Below are 20712 nucleotides of genomic sequence, written 5' to 3' on the forward strand. Positions count from 1 at the left end.
GTGACTCCATAAAATGAGTTTGAACAATACTTGTACTGAAGATAAGAGAACTCTGTGGGAATGACATTCATAACAGTGAAATGTAACAACTGGCAAGCTGCCTTGGGCTTATATGTGGTAAAAACAGAAGGGCCAGCATTGTAGGGCTTTTTATGGCTGAGAAAACTACAAGTTGTTTGGAGAACCATTCACCATTTTCATGCCGCATCCCCTGCAATAGAGTCAACAGAAAGCGAATTAAGAAAGATAATGGAAATGCCACAACAGTGTCCAAGGGTGGCATTGGAAAACCTGGTAAGGTAGTGTTACAGGAAAATGTCACACCCAAGTTTTACAAAGCCTGGTCCATTTCCTCATAACTACCTGTGGTACAGCAGCCAGTGAGCTAGATTGCGTGGAGGCTGAAGGAATTCTTTCCAAATTGGAGTGGAGCCCATGGGCAACAGCAGAGGTCCTAGTGGCTAGAAAGGATGAGTATGTCAGGATCTGTGGTGATATCAAGGTCACGATCAAACCAGTACTGAAAGTAGAGCAATACTCTGCCCAGGAGAGAGGATATCTTTACAAACCTTTCAGAACGGAAACACTTCAGCAGAGTGGACTTAGCTGAGGCCTAGCTACAAATGGAGATGGAAGAAGAGTCCAAAGTGTTTCTCACCATCAACACTTACAAAGGGTTCTATCTCTATAATAGGCTTGTTTTGGGGTAACTTCTGCACCTGCACTCTGGCGGGGCTGTCCGGGCACTTAGCGTTACTTGAGTAATGGCAGGAGGAGAGAGAGCAGCGCGATGCACATGCGCAGCCCTCCGGCAAAAAAAACATGACATCGTTTCCGCTAAATAGGGGCCATGGACAATTCTGATTTGATGGAGAATGGACGTGAAAGCACAGAGGAACACCTGGAGAAATTTCTGAAATGCCAGTTCGCTGCTCTTGTTACTGCGCGATCGGGACTCTTTCGGAGGGAAGGCCTCAAAATCCCTAGCTTTGCCTGCTGTTGGCGATCGAGATGGAGGCTGAATCGTTCGGATAGAGATGGCGCTCAGTACTCGGTGTCGGAGAGCTAATCGGAGGCTCGAAGTTTTCGGATGACTCAGAGTTGGACTGTGGTCGGTATGGCAGGGAGAGTTTTTCTTCCTTCTCCCGTCTGCATGAGATGTGGGACATTTGAGAGACTTTGAACTTTTTACTGTGCTTGTGGATTGTTCTTCATCAAGTTATGGTATCGTTGCACTGTTGTAACTATATGTTATAATTATGTGGGTTTGTTAGTTTTTTCAGTCTTGGTCTGTCCTGTGTTTTGTGATATCACACCGGAGGAAATATTGTATCATTTCTTAATGCATGCATTACTAAATGACAATAAAAGAGGACTGCGTGTCTTCATAATCTAATGGCATCACTGTTACAGCTGAGGATGATAAGGAATGTCTCCCAAAGTCTCAAGACAATGTTAAAAAGATTAGAAGATTATGGACTCAGAGCACAACACAAGTGTGAATTCTTTAAACCAAACATTGCTGTTGATGCACAAGGACTACAGGAGTGTGCTGAAAAATTCAAGCAGTGGTGGATGTCCTCCAAAGCCAAAGGACGTGCCACAGTTCCGGTCTTTTTAGGATGTATCAGTTACTATAACAGTTTCCTGCGAAACTGGCTACTGTGCTCCACCCATTGAACTCATTACTACAGATCTGGAATAAATGGCAATGGACAAAGCACTGTGAAGTGGCTTTCCAAAAGACAGGAAATGGTGATGTGAGACACTGCACTCATTATGATCCACACCGTTCAGTGAAGCTTCATCTTATGATATAGGTGCAGGCATGCCACATGCTACGAGAGATGGAAGTGAACGCCTCATAGCATTTGCATCACGTTCCCTCACTGCTTGAGAGAAAAATTACATACGGATTGACAGAGGGCTTGATGGTTTGGGATGTAAAACATTTTGACCGGTACTTGTACTTGTATACCCTCATTACTAATCATCAACCACTAGTGTCCGTTCTACTAACAGCAGCAACACAAATGCAGCTTCTTGGAGAACAAAATTACAAGTTTGAACTGAAGAGCACAACTAATTGTGGAAGTGCTCGTGGATTGTCCTGGTTGCCCTTGGAAAAAATAATACCTGAAAAGTTTACAAGAGAAGACACTCCTTGATGTATTCTCTCTAAATCTCCCTTTTATGGCAGAAGTCATCCAAAGGGAAGTCAGTGAAGACCCCACACTGTCTCGTGTCTACATGGCAACCCAAAATGGCTGAAATGTGCAGAAGAAATTCCAGTTCCCTCATTTTTACTAGTGCCAGAATGAACTTGCCCTTGATGGGTGTTGCTTTATGTGGAGATTGAGAACTTAGCTGCGAGCTAAAGTGTTGGAGGAGCTACATGCCGGTCATCTAGGTGTGGTTAAAATGAAAGTATTGGCTTGAAGCTTTGTCTTGTGTCCTGGAATAGATCATCAGATCAAGCAGCTTACCATCACTGTTTAGGATTCCAACACACCTGGAAGATGCCAAGAGCAACGCCTTGCTACCCCTGGAAATGGCTTGCATTGCCCTTACAGAGATTAATGTGGATTTTGCCAGACCAGTTATGGGCATAAATTTCTTGGTAGTGGTGAACAGAGCTAGAGAGTGGCCAGAAGCGTTCCCAATAAACTCCATTGTAACTTCGCATACCGTTGATTTGCTAAGAAGCTTCTTCTCAAGAACTGGTGTTCTAGAACACACAGTCTGTGACAATGGACCACAGATTGTTGTGGAACAGGTTTAGTCATTCCTGAAAATGAATGGAACAAGAGATTTTACATCTGCACCTTGCCACCCAGCTACAAGTGGCTTGGCGGTAAATTTTGCCAACATTTAAAGAACACACTGCGAGCAATGTCAGCGGAACACGCTGGACTGACACTGAAACTGGAGCTCGCCAACTTTTCTGGATATTGCAATGCAGAACACTCCACAACCAATAACTCACCAGCAATGCTCTTCCTGAATCATCTCTTGCACTTACAGTTGGATCTACTCAAACCCACTGTGAGAGAGTATACAGCACAAAGAGCTGAGCCAAAATGATGGCTTCTCAAACAAAGAGGTTCGATGTTTCACTCCGAGACAAGCAGTCCTGGCGAGGGACTACAGAGGTGATCAAAAGTGGGTTCTTGGAAAGATTAAGGACAGAACTGGACCACTCTCCCACACAGTGGAGATTGCATACGCTGTCATCTGGAGATGTCACTTCGATCATTTGAGGAGAGCAGAGTCAATTGCTGGGGAAGAAAGGTGGCCAGAGCTGTCAGAACCACTTCCTACAGTCCCCAAGTCACCTCCATGGAGGGAGGCCCTGGAGCCTGAGATTGATTCACAGCCTCTAGTCTCTCATGCCAGGCAGATGAACCCCTGCCCTCCCCCCCCCCCCCAAATAAAAACGGTCAGAAAAGGTGTTATCCCACAAAAGTAAGAAACCCTCCACAGTGATAAAATCTTTATAACTGAATGAGATCATTTAAAATTTACAATGCTCTGGATGTCTGTATCGTATTATGTAGTATACTGTGTATAGTTGAGATGCATTCTATAATTGAGTTGGAGTTTATAGCTATGCAGGATGGAGTGTATATTTAATATTTCAGTCATATTTGTGTAATATTGTAAATATATTGTTTGTTTACATATAGTAATTCATTACAGATTATACATAATAGTACTTGAATGGGAAACGTCATTACATCACAATGTTATATGGGCGTACCTCACTCAAATAAAAGTGAAGTAGGTGCATCTCTCAGCTCTCGTGTTTTTTGTTTGATTAGTTTCTGGAGTTATAAAGCATATTGCCTCTTTTGGTCATCCCAGCAATCAATCAATCAATCAATCCTCTCTCTCTCTCTCTCTCTCTCTCTCTGTCTCTCTCTCTCTGTCTCTCTCTCTCTGTCTCTCTCTCTCTGTCTCTCTCTCTCTCTCTCTCTCTCTCTCTCTCTCTCTCTCTCTCTGTCTCTCTCTCTCTCTCTGTCTCTCTCTCTCTCTCTCTGTCTCTCTCTCTCTCTCTCTGTCTCTCTCTCTCTCTCTCTCTGTCTCTCTCTCTCTCTCTCTCTCTCTCTCTCTCTCTCTCTCTCTCTCTCTCTCTCTCTCTCTCTCTCTCTCTCTCTCTCTCTCTCTCTCTCTCTCTCTCTCTCTCTCTCTCTCTCTCTCTCTCTCTCTCTCTCTCTCTCTCTCTCTCTGTCTCATCTTTATTTCCTATTTTCTAATATCTTTATTTCCTTGTTGCTCTTTTTCTATGTATATTCAAATTGTTCTGTAATGTTACCTTAAGGAGCTTAAACTACTGGAGCACAGCGTTTTTGCAAAGCCATTCTTTCCTTAAGAAATGATTCTGCAATACTTTTTGGGCTTAATTATTTTGTTGTACCTTCGGGTCTTTTTGCATTTCATAAACTGATTAAAGCATTTCCTTTATCAGCCAAGCTTGGCAACCTTTGCCATCATCCATGTTGCCATGGTTAAATATTTAGAGCTGTCAGAAGGCCAAATGCAGCTGTGCAGGGAGGGGACTCTAGCAGCTGGCACAGTTTTAACATGTGGCTTAACATATAGAAAAGACAGTTTGTTTTCAGTGCTCCTTGTGCCAAAAAAAACACTTTGGTGAGGTACAATTGCTGCACTAATTGTTGGGCAAGTTATTGATAATAGATGCATCTGACAATTTCTAAGTTCAGCTGCAGAGTAAATGGAGGACCATTTAGTTTTTATGCCTTTGGAGCTTGGGTCTAGCAGGGCTGCTCTGCTTTCCTGATCGTCTTTGCATAGTTCTCAACTTGTTCTAATCTTGAGTTCCAAGCAAATCAAATTGGTAGAAAGTTGAAACCCTCTGGCAAGAAGCAAGTACAGGTTTCCCCTGCCATCCAAAGGTAGAGCGTTCCTATGAAACAGTTCGTAAGCCAGAATGTCGTAAAGTGAAGAAGCAACTACCATTTATTTATATGGGAAAAATTTGTGAGCGTTCGCAGACCCAAAAATAACCTACCAAATCATGCCAAATAACACATAAAACCTAAAACTACAGTAACATATATTAAAAGCAGGAATAATATGATAAATACACAGCCTGTATAAAGTAGAAATACTTTTTTGCAATCATTGCACTGTCCACCGTAGCGAAAATCTCACACAAGCACTCTCGGCAGAAACACTCGGCACAAGCACTCTTGGCAGAAGCACTCTCTCCAGTAACCTTTAAGCTATGAAGCTGCTAAATCATACCAAGTAGCACATAAAAATACACAGCCTATATAAAGTAGAAATAATGTATGTACAGTGTAGTATCACTTACCAGAATCAGGAAGACAGCGAACACACTGATGATGGTGTGTTAGGCTGAGTCGTCGGAGTTTGGGGTGGTGGGACACTGGGATGTCATCTCATCGTCGTCTGTTTCCATCAGGGCAGGCAGGTCGTCCTCTTCTATGTTTGTCTGTATTGATGTCAAAGGTCGGGGTTCGTTGTCTGCTGTGGTTGATGTGGAAGGCTTGAAAAACGACTATGCTTGACTGCTAGCCTCGCGCATTTTTCTATCATACAGTTCTTTGTAAGCACTCAAACCATCCTGCAAATATGCCCTAAACTTACGTACCCTTTCAAGATTAAAGTCATACTTTTCTGCAATCATTGTTGTCAATTGCAGCGAAAATCTCATGCAGTTGCTTCACGTTCATTTCCTGGACGACTTCACTTTTGGTCCGTTCGCTACTGCATTCAGTTTCGATTGTTATCCTTTTCTCTTCCAATTGCATCAGCTCTTCATTTATCAGTTCTTGGTCATGGGATGCCAAAACCTCTTCAACATCATCTTCGTCAACTTCCACAAGCCAAACTCACTTTGTCCTTACTTCGTTCACTACAATTGAAATGCTTGATTATGTCTAGTTTTACGCTAAGTGTAACACCCTTATGAGCTCTTTTAGGCTTTTCCGATACCTTAGAACTCATCTTGCTAACGGATGCTCAAAATAAATCGAGATAAAGCACAGATGCTCACAGGCACGTGTTTAAGCAATGCCGACTAGAATGCAGTTCCGGGGGAGGAGCTTGGCTGCTCGGGGCGCGCACTGCCTTTTTTTCGTAACAGTGAAAACACCTTCGGTTAGCGAAAACAGGTAACTAATGTAGGTCTTTTGTAACAGTGAGGTGTCGTAAAGCGAACGTTCAAAAAACGGGGGACACCTGTACAATGTGGATCTCAAGTCCTATCTTAACACCTTTTAATCTTTCCATTTCAATGATACCTGCTCAGGATTTCAAAGCACTTAGTTACATTATTGCATTCAACCAATACTAGAATTGCTGACTGCTACCTTTACCTGACAAGAAGTCTGGCAGACTGTAACAAACTGTACTAACTCTTCATGAGCTGGCAGGCCTTGTGAATTTGGGTTTGATTTCTGATATTACTTGATGTTATTCACAGTTACATTGCACTCTCCATTATTCCTTTTCAGTTTTTTTTCTCTGCCTTCTCTGCTCCCTTGGAAATCATAGACTTCCTGCTGTTCAGAAGGGAGTGAGGCAGAGTCCCAAGGTCAACAGAGCAGGAGTAAGTATTTATGGAGTACCAGTGATACAGTGAAAGATCCTGAGGTTTACAAAAGTACATTATCAAGCAGCTTTTGAGCAACAAATGAGGAAATAGAAACAGGCGGGCTTAAGAATTGCAAAAGGGTTAGTTTTTAAAAAGAGTATCTTAAAGAAAATGGTAGTGTGGTGAGAGGCTTAAGGTGGATCACACTACTTTCTGTTGCTTGAAACTCATGGGGACTGAAAATTTTGTTTTGCAGCTTTAAAAAAATGCATTCTCCTATTGAAAATTTGTAAAACCCCAAACAGAGCAATATTGTGCTTATTTCTTTTGCTTTAGGGTACATTTTCAAATTAGACTCCTAATTTTGCTGCAGGGTGTCATTTGTTTTGATGCCTACTTTGTAATGTAATGTCCCTGGCAAATTATATCAACAGCATCAGTGAGTATCTCTTGTTTAAAGAATGCAGTTGCCGTGTGCATTGCCTGTTGAAGTCCTTGTAACTTCCTGCGTGCACTCTCCCATCCTCCACTTAAATTGCAGGATTATTAATAAGTAAGGGTCTTCCACAGTGTTCCGTTTCCATAAACTTTTTGGCAGGGATTCCATTTGCAAGGCTAGGTACCAAAGATTTGAGAGCTTAACAATAAATCGATAGGGAATGATATACTGAAACTGGCACAGAGTGGTGTTACACAGAGAAAGATGACAATGCTGTTTAGCAAACTTCACAAATAATGCTCTTGATTTTCACCATGATCAAGCCAGCACACACTTATGGTGTACTGCAGCTATGGTGTGCAAATCAACATTAAGCTGCTGAGGTATAATAATGTTAACAGTGAATACAGTGCTTTGTTGAATAATATTCTAAAATGCAAGGAGGAAAAGGTGGTGATCTGGTGAGTGCAGCATTGTTTTAGGCCACACGTTTGTTGAGCTGTGTTGCCTTGTTATTTGCTGTTTTTAGGAAGTTGGAACAGTTGAAAAGCATACATTTGGAGAACAAATTGATGTAACTCAATGCTTAATGGTCTAGAAATGTGCATGGGGCATACTTCAGTGACTGACCTTCATAATATCCAAGTATGTGTCTTGCATGTGTGCCTAGCTGCTGGGTAAACGTTTAGGTTGGCAAGCATGGGAGGCAGATGTAAGGTGACTGGTAAAGGAACCAAAGTGGAGTAGAGAATTTTTTTTTTCCCCCCCTTGCAAGTTCCCGAACTGGGCTCCACGGTGGTGTTTGGTTAGCACAATGCAATTACGGTTTGGGGCATTTAATTCTGGCCCTGTTCTATAAGGAGTCTCTGTACGCCCCCACCCCCCATAGGTCTTCTCCGGGGTCCCCCGGTTTCCTCTCTCAATCCAAAGATGTACTGGGTAGGTGAATTTGCTGTTGTAAATCGTCCTGTGATTTCGGCTGCTGGGATGGCGAGGCCAGAAGGGCCTACACGGAGCTGTTCGGCTAAATTTAAAAATTAAATAAAGTACACCTTTGAGTAAAGCAGTTAAGGGTTATGGTCACAGATTTATTAGAAACTTTCAGAAGGGAATTGGACTGATTGAAGGAAACCCATTTGCAATTCATCTAATTGGTCCCATTTCCAAGATCTAACACGGACCCTATGAAGCAAATGGTTGCTTATAATCTTGTTAGTTCTCCATGAATCCTGCTGTAGTTCCATTTCAAATGTTCTGGAACATCAGGCCAACCAATTTGCAATGCCTGACTCCACCTAGATATGCAGGAAAATGTTCTTGAGCAGTATGTAATTTGGCTTCCTGGGTTTGGGCGGCTCCTGAGCAAATATGAAGTCACACTTCCTCCCTGTTATTTACAGTGGAGACTTTCCAGGCCACTCCCTCCAATGGTGTTAAAAGGTTGTCCTGAGAGGGAGCATTTATTGCATTTTGGTTTCCATATTGCTAACAATACTGTAATTTCATGGATGGCAGTTGTCTAGAAACTAGTAGAATAAAGGTGTACTCGGAAAAAGAGAAAATCATTGAAAGAAATTAAGGAAGTATTTTTTATTAAATTGACTCTTTTTTGAGATTCATAAATGCAATTGCAAAGAGGTTTATTAGATTTGATTTAGATTTTTAACAGTCATAGAAATGAAGCTGGTATAATCTAATTATAATTACTTCAGTTGCCTGGTTACTGCACTGATCACTGTTTTGCTACCTGCACCCCACTGCAGGACTTGATCATGGAATCTAATGAGAGTGGAAATCAACCCATTATGTAGTGATTTCGTCAAGAAGAAATGGCTACAGTCTTGGTTTATTGAATTGATTTAAAAACATTGAATTGTTAAGTATTTTAATTTGATATATTTGGCCATTTTATGAACTTAAAACTATAATCTGTCTGACAGTGGGTAAGTTGAAGAAAGGGCTTCAATACTCAAAGCAGTTCTTGGGACAGTGCCCATATGATGCATTTAGAGAGAGGCTGTATTTCACTGGGTCTTTGGCCTTGTCTATCATCTGGAAGCCAACTTGCCAGAGGAAGTCTTTGCCTGCAAGCCTACTCTGTGGGGGACTGGTCAGGTTGGGCGACTACCTGGTCAGCAGAATATACAGGCTATCGTTGTTCTAAATAAAATACTGTACATATTTTTTAAAGTGCATTGAATAAATAGAATTGTATTTCTCTGTTCCTGTTGACTTATTTCATTGCTTCACTGAGAGCATCCCTTCACTATTTGTGGATCAGAACTTTAATCTCATCTTGGCCATTTTGTGGGAATATCAGAGGGAAGATATTGAATGAAGTGCATCTCTAGGTCCAAGTCACCTATCATGTTATTTATTGTCTAGAACGTGAAAATTGTTTAGGGTTTAAATTGTATTTATAATTGAGTTAGTTCCCAGAAACACGTTCTTTCAGTTGGGTGGTATTTGCTGTACTCCGCGGCAATAATTTTTTTCATGGGTAGCATAGCGGACTGTTCCATAAGGCCATGCTGCAGCTGGCTGAATGTATTGACTGGATATCTACAGAGAGGCCTTTGTGAAATGCCTGATGCATGCAGCAGGCTGCTGCTGATGGGGAAAGCTGTAATGAGGCCTCCAGTTTTCATAGCAGAAAGTCTCCCTTTGTGTCTGTATGTCTTGACTGGTTTAATCTCCCCTTATGTGACTTGTTCCACTAATGCAATTCAGTTTTTTAAAAAAAAAAGTCCCACACCCTCTTTAGCAGCACCTGTGAAAAAGCATGCAGTACAATTTTTCAGTCCTCCTGCAGGAAGTTCATGCCCTGCTCACGTTACCTTGGCAACCATTGGCTCGCTGTCAAATGAGAAAATGATCCATGGGATTGGACACCAAATCTGACCTTGAGTACAGGAGGGGCACTGTATGTTTGGAAATAAGTACAGTGTGTATTTGGGGGAGGGATAGTAATCTAGCTTGATGGCATGTCTGCAAAGGCAGTACGAATAAATCAGGAAAGTGTGTAGAATTTTGCAGGATTTTATTGGCACGGGCAAAGTATGTAGGGGTGTATGGCAAGGTAATATGTAGGAAGGCAAGCACAGAATGTATTGCTTTATTGCACAGTCTCTTTTTGGTAATACTTATTCCATTTTTATTTGAGGAGAAATGGGAATTTTTTTTTGAAGTGGGACAAAGTAATGTGAGGACCTGCTGCTGGAAACTTATTTTTTTACTTTGTACAAGTGTTGTTATCAGGGCATTACGAGTGCACCGAATGTCCACATTTCCTGTTGGCAATTGCTATTTTTGGTGGTTGTAGCAATGCTGGGTTCTTTTGATAGCTGTCTCCATGTTGAGTGCTCGCTTGCTGTGTATATTCCTTCCACTCTATTACCCTTATTCAGGGATGTAGTAGTGTAGGTACTTGTAGTTTGTAATCATGTGTAATTTAATAAAACAGTGATCAACTCTTGCATTTTGCCACGCTTAATCTGCACAATATAAGCCTCTTTTGCGTTGAGCTATGTGGTTTTGGTTGCATATATTAACTCTGAATGGATATGATTCATTAACCTAGGCAGCACTCTGATTCCACATCCGAGTGGCTGGTTCTTGAAAGAGTAAGTTAGGCTAGATGATCCTCAATCTAAAACTACAATGAAAGGGTATTTGTCGGGTAGGTGTATCTTAATATTCATTACTTGAAGCGATAGGTTAGGAGTGTGGTGCGGTGGAAATGCCTTTAGTTAAATTTAGTTAGTCCTGTAGCACTGGGACCTATTCTCATGCTGTTATTCCCATTCCAGCTGATATCTATCATCTCACTGGAAACCTTTTATCTTTATCTGTATGATAATATTAAATGCTGAGTTTGTAATCAACAGCAGACTGAAGGAACTCATCCTCATACAGAAGACATTTCCAGCCAATATCAAGTTCTTTAGCCAATTATTGCCCACTTGTTTCACTAACATTGATGCATGTTGCTTGTAGTCACTGTTTCAGTAACCAAATTAAATACCTTTTCTCTTAAGGGAGTAGCTTCTGAGTTAATGATCAGAGATCCTAAAAGGCTTGTATCAGAATGAAGACTGGTGAAGTTCAATTTTAAGCCAAGGAAAAATGCCTTCCCTATGTGAGCAAGCCATGAAAGATAATTTTCTGCCCATTGTGGGAAACTTAACCTCACTGTTGCCTTTTTTGTACAAAGCAAAACATCACTGGCTCATTTTTTTAATAGAAAATGCTAGATATACTGAACAGGGTAGATAGATACCTAGGGGAGAAAAACAGACCTGCTTTTGGATATAATTTTGTCTATTAGGTTTAAATGTAGTGTGCAGTAATCCAAAAGAATGTCTTCCAGTTATCATCTCCCAGCTTCTGACACCATTCCCACTCCCCCCCCCACCTTATCTGCCTATCACTTCCTCCCCCACCTTGATCCACCTGTCACCTGCCAGCTCTTGCTCCACTATTCAATACTAGCCATCTCCCCTCTATCTATCTTTCAGTCTAACTGTCTTCTATCTATGTTTCAGTCCAGGTGAAGGATCTTGACCCAAAACGTCAGCTGTCCATTTGAAGCACATGTGACAAAGCTTTTCAATAGATGCTGCCTACCTTATTGAGTTCCTCCTGTGCTGCTCTAGCTACATTCTGTCTTGTCCTTATCATTTAAGATGTCAAGTTTGCTACATTATCTGAGGTCCTTTTTGAAAATGCATGTTGAACTATCTGCCTTCTTGGGGTTCTATAGCACTTCTTGAAATATTGCAAAAAGTTGTGACCTGGCCAACTTTTGTCAGTCTGTCAGTTTCAGTAACATGATTAAAAAATACAAAATTCTTTAAACACTCAACTGATCAATAGCACCTGTGGAATAAAAAGTTCGTATTTCAGGTGCACAACGATTGCTGCTCTATCCAGCAGTCAATGACTCAAAACCATTTAGAGCCAGTGATCTAAAATTTCCTTTGTTTTAATTTCAGCAAAATGGAGACTGCTAACTGTGGCTCCTGTCAAGCCTGTGTCTCAGGCCTTGGTTCCAATACACTTGTTGCCTAATGTTTCAAGATGAAGAGCAGAATACAGCAGGAAATCTTTGTAATGTCGAACAATGTTAGTTATTTATCAGTATTATGCCACACTTGAATATTGTATTGGTTCAGGAGATTAGTACCAAATACCATTTAAGAAGGGCTATGAAAATTTTTGCTCCTCTGTCTGTATGTTCCGAGCAACTTCTCTTGAAATGTAGTTTCTTAGAAATTATTTGCATGGTGGTGGTCTTTTTAACATTTGGATCTTAGATAATGTAACAATGCAATGAAGTGGTTATTCTCTAATATTAGAATGGGCCTATGCTGCCATGATTACTCTCACCCGAGTGACCAGAATCCCATGTAGTTTCTGTTATTTTGTAAGATCATTGGTGACCCCTATGTTATAGCTGTTCCGGTATTGGAAATTCACCTTTGTACAATTCACAAATCGTTATCCAAAAGTTTGAGAGATAGAGTAAAAGGACACAGAATACATTTAGCAATCAAGACTCTTCTTGACACAAACATTGATCTTTCACGATGCAGAAAATCGCAGATTGATTTCTCACAATGTAACTCCCTCCCCTGCAATACAGATGTTGCCTGTAAAGTGAGATGTACATTGTAAATATATTATTTTGTAGTTGCTCTCACCCCTATTACAAAGAGATTACAGTGTATCATGCACATGGCATGAGACTGGAAGATCAATACTGTGGTTCCTGGTCGAAGTCTGCTTTAACAAATGTGACTGAATCATGCTGATTCATGAAGATTCAAGTACTGAATTTCAGGAAATAAGTAATATTTGGCCTGTGGTGATTATATGTGGAGAAATGGCTGATATTTGCACAATTTCAGCACCCAGTGGACCATTGATTTTTCTGTAATAATGCGAGGCATCGAAACTCTGCAGTTGGCCAACTTGTGCTTCCCTTGTAGCCCCAAATTTCTTATCAAGATTTGTCATATTTAAAATGACTTTCAAATTAATAAAGAAATTACGTAAGTTAAAGCTTGGGGAGATGAACACTTAATGTTGTTGCTGCTTTTGGAAGGACATTTATGGCGTACTCAATGTATTTGTTCCTGCAGTTTGTTCCATACCTCCTTTCCTATGGGTGTGGGATTCATCATTTAATTATCTCGAATATAACAGACACTGTAAAAACACAATGTTCTTCCATCACATTGGTGGTTGATGCTGCCTTCCAGGTCCACAGGCAGCGGTGGCACTTGATGTCACACAACCAGAAGCTCTTGTCGTTGCAAACTCTACAGATGTAAATATTGGTCATTATCAGTTACTGGGATGATTGATTTTTCAATTCTTACAGACCTTATTGGATATTCTTTGCCAAATACAGTCAGTTATAGGTGAAATAAGTCCTACCACATCAGTAAAGTAACAGCTTCAATTGATATCAGCATCAAAACTTCACCCTTGACATAGCCAAGATGTCCTGTTGAAGAACAGCTGCTTACTTGATGAATTTTGATCAACCAAGTAAATATACCTTGAAATGTGTTGTTTATGTTCAGGTGATTTCGTAGTCCAATAGAGAAATTGAGTCCAATTAGGTCGGCTGGTGGCACAGTGAGATCAGCGCCGGGCTTGAGAACGGAGGTTCCCGAGTTTGATCCAGTGACAGACCGCACACGTGCGTGTTCTCCATCCGCGCCAGGTTGATGTCGAGCTTGCAACTCAGCCTCATTAAATAATACTGCGAAATGTCTGTGCGAGGAGTGGCACCCCACACAGCCTTTCGAACTGTGCCTTGTAAGGCATGGAAATGCCCGACACTGGCCTGTCCGGTCTGAGTCGACATCATCTTCATCGTCAATAGAGAAAATCTCACACTTGACAGTTATAACCTTTTTAAAGTCACCGTACATTGAATGAACAACTGGCATTAGTTTTTATGCATTACATCTACCAATGCAAGTTAATGTTGTTTTCTTGTGGCGTTAATAAAAGTTTTAAAAGTCAAAGTGAGAATGAAGACATTTGTGCATCTCCAGTTTGTTGAATTACTCATAACTCTTGTCATCTGTAGTTACATAAATATCTTTTCAAGGTGCATCTCTAATTGAAGGTGGTTTATGATGGTGAATTTCTTACAAAAAAAAGTCAGAGTACAGTGGATTCTGATTAATTGGGACACATCAGAACCAGTATATTTTTGCCCCATTGAGTGGCTGCCCCAATTAGCTGAAGTTTCATGGAAAGACAAACTAATGTTTAACTGAGTAATGAATTGCTTATTTAAATGAAATACAGAACAAAATAGAAAAATATCAATATTACCACTGTACTTTAAAAACTCTGTTAGTTCCTAATTAGTATTGACAGGAATTCATCCAGTGTACCTGTACACTGCCGCATTGATCTGATTGGGCGTAATGAGCAAAATCAACACATCTACCTAGTGTAGATAAGACTGTCTTCATACAATACCTTCAATAATTGCATCCTCCAAATTTTCATTTTCGCATTCAACATGATTATATTGATACCTTAACATCTTTTCTAGTTCCTAACTTGTTGAAGCAGTGAAATCATTTCATTTTCATTCTTAGCCATTTCTTGCATTTCCAAGTCTATGTTTGAAACTACAGTAAGCAAACAGTTCTGAATTGTTTTACTGCTTATTTCTTGCCAATACTCAGTGATAAAAATTACAGCTTTTTGAACACAAGCTGATGCTATTTTTAAAAACTGCTCTAAGTAGTGGGTCTAACGGCCACACAAGTGCATGTGTCTGATTCTAGTTCGAAACTGTTCTGCAACAGTCTCCTGCCCTGATTAAAGTGGCACAGCATCCCCAATGAAGGAAGGGAATCCTGGCCATTTTCTTGGATTAGTTTTAGTTCTTAAGAGTTGTCCCAAATAAGTGGCTGTCCCGATTAACCGATTGTGCCCCCCCACTAATTAACTGGCACCCACTGTGTTAATTTTGGGCAAGTATGCCCTGCTCACTGTATCTGACCCTATCATCTTGTCTACCTTTTTGTGCATTACTTTCAAAGGAAAGTTTAGAGATTTTTCCATGTTTCTTGCAGACTCTGAATTGTTTAAAAATCACAAGAACTATTTTCTGTGGTCTGACCTATTTCAATGCTCACTGTCTCTCACTGACCTGTCACAAGTAGGCATAACTGTTCAGGAGCTCCTTCTTGATTTGTGCATAGCTCATTTCTTCTTTTGACAATGTAACACACGAGGAGGTTCTTGTCCATTCTTCATTACTGTTCCTTCAATTTCTGTCTAGGATGCATCATCATATAAAAGTGAACTTTAAGATGGTAAGATCTAAGACCTGTATATGTGACTTCAGCACCAATTTTTAGGACTCCCGTTAAATCTCTGAACATGTTTTCAATGCCTACATATGAATATTTCAATTCTGAGTTAGTGGATTACTAGACTCAATCTGATGCAGTCTTTTAATATTTAATGGTAATTTCAACTTTACAGTTCCATCTACCCTCATGATCTTCTACCTTGATTCTCATGAATTTTTGAACTGTTGCCTTAATATTCAGAGTCTGCTTCTGTGTCCTTCTGAAAACGTGTTCCAAAGACTCATGACCCTGAGAGAAGAAAATTCACCACACCTTTCTGAAAAGATCAGTCTTCAGTCCTAAACTTTAGATGAAAGAGAAATGTACTTGGATGTTGGATCCCTGACACACCAATCCATATTGACATCTCCAAACTTGCTTTAACTTTTGCTATAGTTCAAGGCACATTGCAGTACAGTTAAAAGATTTTTTTTTGCCTCTGAAGTTTCTTTAATGCTTTTTAAACTTAGTGCCAAATATAAAGTGTTTCTTGTGGTCTTCAGGTGTTTTTTTTCCATCTTTATGTATAGACCTGCAGCCAGTTAATCATTCAGAGTGACCTCCCAAAAGTTGTGTGGGAAATAATTCAATTTGTCAACTGTTCATTAAGTCTCTTGCAAAATATATTCATAACATCTAGAATCATTAGAACTTTAGCATTCTGTATGTATTCAGCTTTATTATTTATTAGTGGCAGTGGGTATGGAACTGCACACCTGTGCGAGTAACTGGACATTATTAAAGAAATAAAATCTACACTGCCATCTAGATCCAAAAATAGGATGAGAAACACTCAACCAACAACTAAAACTGAATATCAGAGTGCAAAATATCATCATGCACACATTATTCTAGATGATCCTCTCCTCCTCAAGCTTTTGATTCCTTTCCATGCTTCAGCCCTACAGCTTGAAGCTTGTGCAGTAACAGCCATTGCATCACCAGAAAACTAGTGGAGCTTACTCTGACTGTACCATCCTAGAACTGCAGCCCGCAGTGAGCGAAGCACATTTCTTTTTTTATGAGGCACAGTGGGTGCTAGACAATGAGAATTGCAGGAGCCTATATGGCAGAGAAATTCTCTTTTTGACATGCTGGTAGGGATGTGAAAGTCCTCAAGTTTTCCTGAAAACTTCACTCCTTAGGATTCTTGTCTAGTCAAGCACATCTACCAGTAAGGAACTAAGGGGCTGTGCGCATAATTCCTTTTTATTCAGCAGTGGTCCATGGCAAAAGGTCTGTTAGTTCCCTTTTAGCCATATGGACTTTGTGAAGCTCTTTAAGGACTGCTCTTGACTACAAAACACTGGACATGATATTCGAGCTAATAATAAATATAACACAAGACCCAGATGCAAAGGAACCATAAATACTGTAGGTGTATGCTGACACTCCTACTTTAAGCTATTTATTATTTTAAGGGTCTCAGTGGTGAAGGTTTATATTGTGCACCAGACCAGTTCAGCTTCCCCATTACAACTATGATTATGGGGGTCCATCAGTAGGGATAGCATTATTTTATTTCAGATAAATACACTCATTAAAGAGTTTTGCAGCCACTCGCAATGATAGATGCGTCAGAGCTTGCAATTTACTCAGTGATATAATTGGCATCAAGATAAATCTGAAGAAATATTTTCAGTCACAGCTTGGATTATAGAAAGCTCTCACCATTATGGTGAAGTGTTTATCCAATTAATTGAACAATATATGTAATGGCCACTATTACTGAAAGCATTTGATGGCTGGAATGAATTGCATTTCCAAAGTAGTGTTTTCATAAATACCGCTGCTCATAATCATCTGTGGGCTAGATGATCCCCACTGATGTGGATCCATCTCTCATGTTGGTTTCTGTGTATGACCAAGTGACCCATACTAGAGAAGGGGATGGCTTTAGTTGGGAAGTTGTTTCAGATGGCTTTGACACTGGACTTGAGATATCATGAGCATTCTACTGTTTTCTTCTGGCAAATGAATAAGTCATTCAAGCAGCCAGGGTACCTCGGCTTATAGGAATATAAAGGCCTGAAATAGGATTTTCCCTTTGGGGCGCTAAACACATCCTGCAGAATGCTTTAACCAGTGAAGTTCCCAATAAACTTTACAACATTACCAGGCAGTGCTATGGTGGATTATGCCCCCACTGAATGGGGTTTTGTGATCTTTAACAGGAACAGGTTTGCTGAATGTAGCTTCAGACAACGTGCAACACAAAATTGTGAGAAGGGCATTAACCCGTTCAGGCACACTTCCTAAAGCAGCTGGCTGGTAGGAACGTGCACTATGGCTGAGACTTCACAGGAGTTGTAGAGTTCTAGGAGTGAGAGAGAGACCTAGCAGTCTCATCAACAATTTGCAATATATTTAAATATTTTGGATGAGAGAACCAACTCTGACATTTCTGAGGTTGCCGATGACCCACGACTGTGTGGATTGTGGGGTTTAGGGCCAACAGAGCTTCAAAGCAATATAGACAAGTTGCACGAGTGTTTGAGTACATGGCAGATGCATTTAAATGTGAGGTTGTCCACTTTGGTAGGCAAATCAAAAAGGTGGAGCATTATCATCCATTTGGGCAGTTTGCACCTTCCTAGTCTCAATTTAGGAATTTAACAATTTTAGGAATCTTTCTCTGTAAGGGCATATATTTGGATGCATATTTAGACAAAACTGTCATCTCAGTAACCAAAATGCACAAGAAAAGCTAGAAATACTCAGCAGGCTCTGTGGAGGGAAAAGCAGTGTCAACACTTCGGGTTGATGTCTTTTCATTAGATCTGGGAAAGATTAGAAATGAAAATGCTCAAACTTGTAGAAATAGTGGGGGAGGGGAAATGGCAACAAAAAGGAGGTTGTGTGATTGGCCCATAACAGGAGGTTTCCACTTCCCCCTTTTTTTTTCCCTCGCTGACCCACCCTGCCCCTCCTTCCCCTTTTCTCCATGACCTTGTCAACTGTTTCTTGCCCTGACCTTTCTACTGTATTAACTGATTCACACTTGCGCTAACCTTCTGATATTCAACCCTTCCTCTCCCTGGCTAACACCCTTTCCTGCCCCTCTGTTCTGTTCAATAACGTAGTGTATAAACTGCTGCTGCAAAACATCAGTTTCTCAACATATGCCAGTGATATTAAACCAGATTCTGATTATGAACCTGTTCCAAGGCCTAGTGCCTAGTGCCTAGGTCCTTGATCATTGCAGGCTTCCATGAAATGGGCCCATCAACAAAATGTTTATTGGTCTATGTGAACTAAGACACTGACACACCTTTGCAGGAGCAATTGCCTCTATAGACTGTGCAGCCACGACAAAATAGAGGAGCTGTGGTCTTTGTACAAAGATTGTAATTTTGATATTGAATGTCAACTAAGGTTTACTCTCGCTGTTGGTCAGAAATGGGTAATACGTTCTGTGTGCCTGGAAATTAGACTAGAACCAGTTTCAGTGTGAGGCCAAACTGCAAGATTCTCTGTCAAAAACTTGTGTGTTTGTTTAATGGTCATTTGTGCCAGATACTGAAATGTGAATTCTAATGGACAGTTTTTTTTTTGATGAACCCAATGATTTCAGGGGAGGGAAAAGCAAAAGAGTGATTTGGGTAGACACTTAACAGCAGAGGAAAGATTTAAATCCGAATGGCTAAGATATAATAGAATTACAAATAAACAGCTGTAAGAAGAGCAAATGTGTTATGACTAGGCTGTTGAGATATATACACATAGTAAGTGATAGGTGCCTCTGCCATTTCAGTGATTTTAGTGGGGAAATGAATTTTCTGCAGATGTGCTGGGACATTTCATTACCACACAGTGGTTTCAAAGCATCAGTTAAGTACTTCTGGGTTGTAGTTCTGGCTGTAATGCAGGGGTTTCTATGGGAAATAAACAGATCAAATTGAGTGGCTACATTTGTGTTGAGATAACTTTTGGGTCTGTTGCAGTGTTGATCTGAGAGATAGTTGAACACCACTGGCAAGTTTTCATGTGGTACATTACTTGCACCACTAAGTGTAGTTGGACAAGATTCCACCAACTAATTCACGTTTCCTTTTTGAAGTGTGAAAAACAAAATCAATGGGACTAAAACTGAACTATATGACGGCCTAATTGATTATATGATATGTTGTGTTTCAAAGGTGTGTACCTTATATCATTCAACCAACAGTACAGTGATCTTTTGTCATTTTGTCATTTCCATACTATTTGTAGTAGTCTCTTCTGCTCTATTTTTGGCAGCAGTTGTGAAGCCAAAAAGTTGCCATTTATTTCATTTTTTAAATATATTAAATGCTTGAGTAAAATCATACAAATCAATTTGAACTGCACTGTAATGTAGCTAAACTAAATAATAGTTTCACATTTGCAAACATTATATTAAAAAAAAATCTTCTCTCTTTGCAGTCAGTCCAAGCCTCTGAATGCGAACGAACGGAATCAGTCCCAATGTTGATAAATAATGTGAAAATGGAATCTTCTACACTGCTTGGTGATCTGAAGAAAGATGCACCAGTGTTACTAAGCAACATTAAAATGGAACCACCAGAGGAACTGCTTTCAAATGATGATAACCAGCCACAGACAGAACCTGTTGATTTGTCCTTAAATAAGTCTAGGACCTCACCAGTAGCGCCCGTGGTTTCATCATCACTTCCAGTTATAACAGCAACCTCTTCATTTTCTTCGGACATCTTAACTGGAGGACCAGTCAATGTCACTTCAGCCATCCCTGCAGTGTTATCACCAGGTTCCATCTTGGCCTCGTCCCAGGGGGTTGGAGGTCAGCAGATTCTGCATGTCATACACACAGTGCCGTCAATCAGCTTACCCAGGAAAATGGGAAACCTGCAACATCTGCCTGTGGTTGTCCAGTCATTGCCTGTGGTCTACACAGCAGTACAGCCTGATGGTGTGACGTCATCAATCACTGTCCCTCTTATAGGGGATGATGGAAAAAGTGAAGGTGCAGGTAAGGAAATTGATTCGTTTTCTGAGTGACTCCTAAATTGATTAGATATCCTGTAACTTTTGATGCAATTAACTTCTGCTTTACGGTGTCCATATTAATTTAGCATTTGGTTATCTTTCCATACGCAGAGCCAAGTGACCTTGCTGTGATTGCCTAACTTTGAGGCATCAGTCAGTGAGCTGGAGTTTTAGGTAAAACTCATCAACTTGTATCTAAAATTCAGCTGAAACTGGAATTTGGAAGTTCCTTTAAATATTGCAGACATTTTTGAAATTGATACATTCAGGATATTGGTAGCCATTTTTTCGTGTGAAATTATTTTTTCCAT

At 40.4% G+C, this 20712-nt stretch overlaps 1 protein-coding gene across 10 annotated transcripts in view; it reads left to right on the forward strand.

Annotated features, from left to right (window-relative positions):
* The window catches only part of LOC140204174 (Krueppel-like factor 8), a 196504-nt gene that overhangs the window by 128230 nt on the left and 47562 nt on the right, over positions 1–20712 (forward strand). For all 10 annotated transcript variants that reach the window (XR_011887546.1, XR_011887547.1, XM_072270629.1 and 7 more), the window contains one exon: positions 19820–20384. Coding sequence is in view for 8 of the 10 variants with exons in the window: in XM_072270629.1 (XP_072126730.1) it covers positions 19820–20384 (565 nt within the window). In the remaining 2 variants the exon portion in view is untranslated. The remainder of the gene's footprint in view (positions 1–19819; positions 20385–20712) is intronic.

This window comes from Mobula birostris, chromosome 10 (genome assembly GCF_030028105.1).
Source record: "Mobula birostris isolate sMobBir1 chromosome 10, sMobBir1.hap1, whole genome shotgun sequence".
Classification (NCBI taxonomy): Eukaryota; Metazoa; Chordata; class Chondrichthyes; order Myliobatiformes; family Myliobatidae; genus Mobula; species Mobula birostris.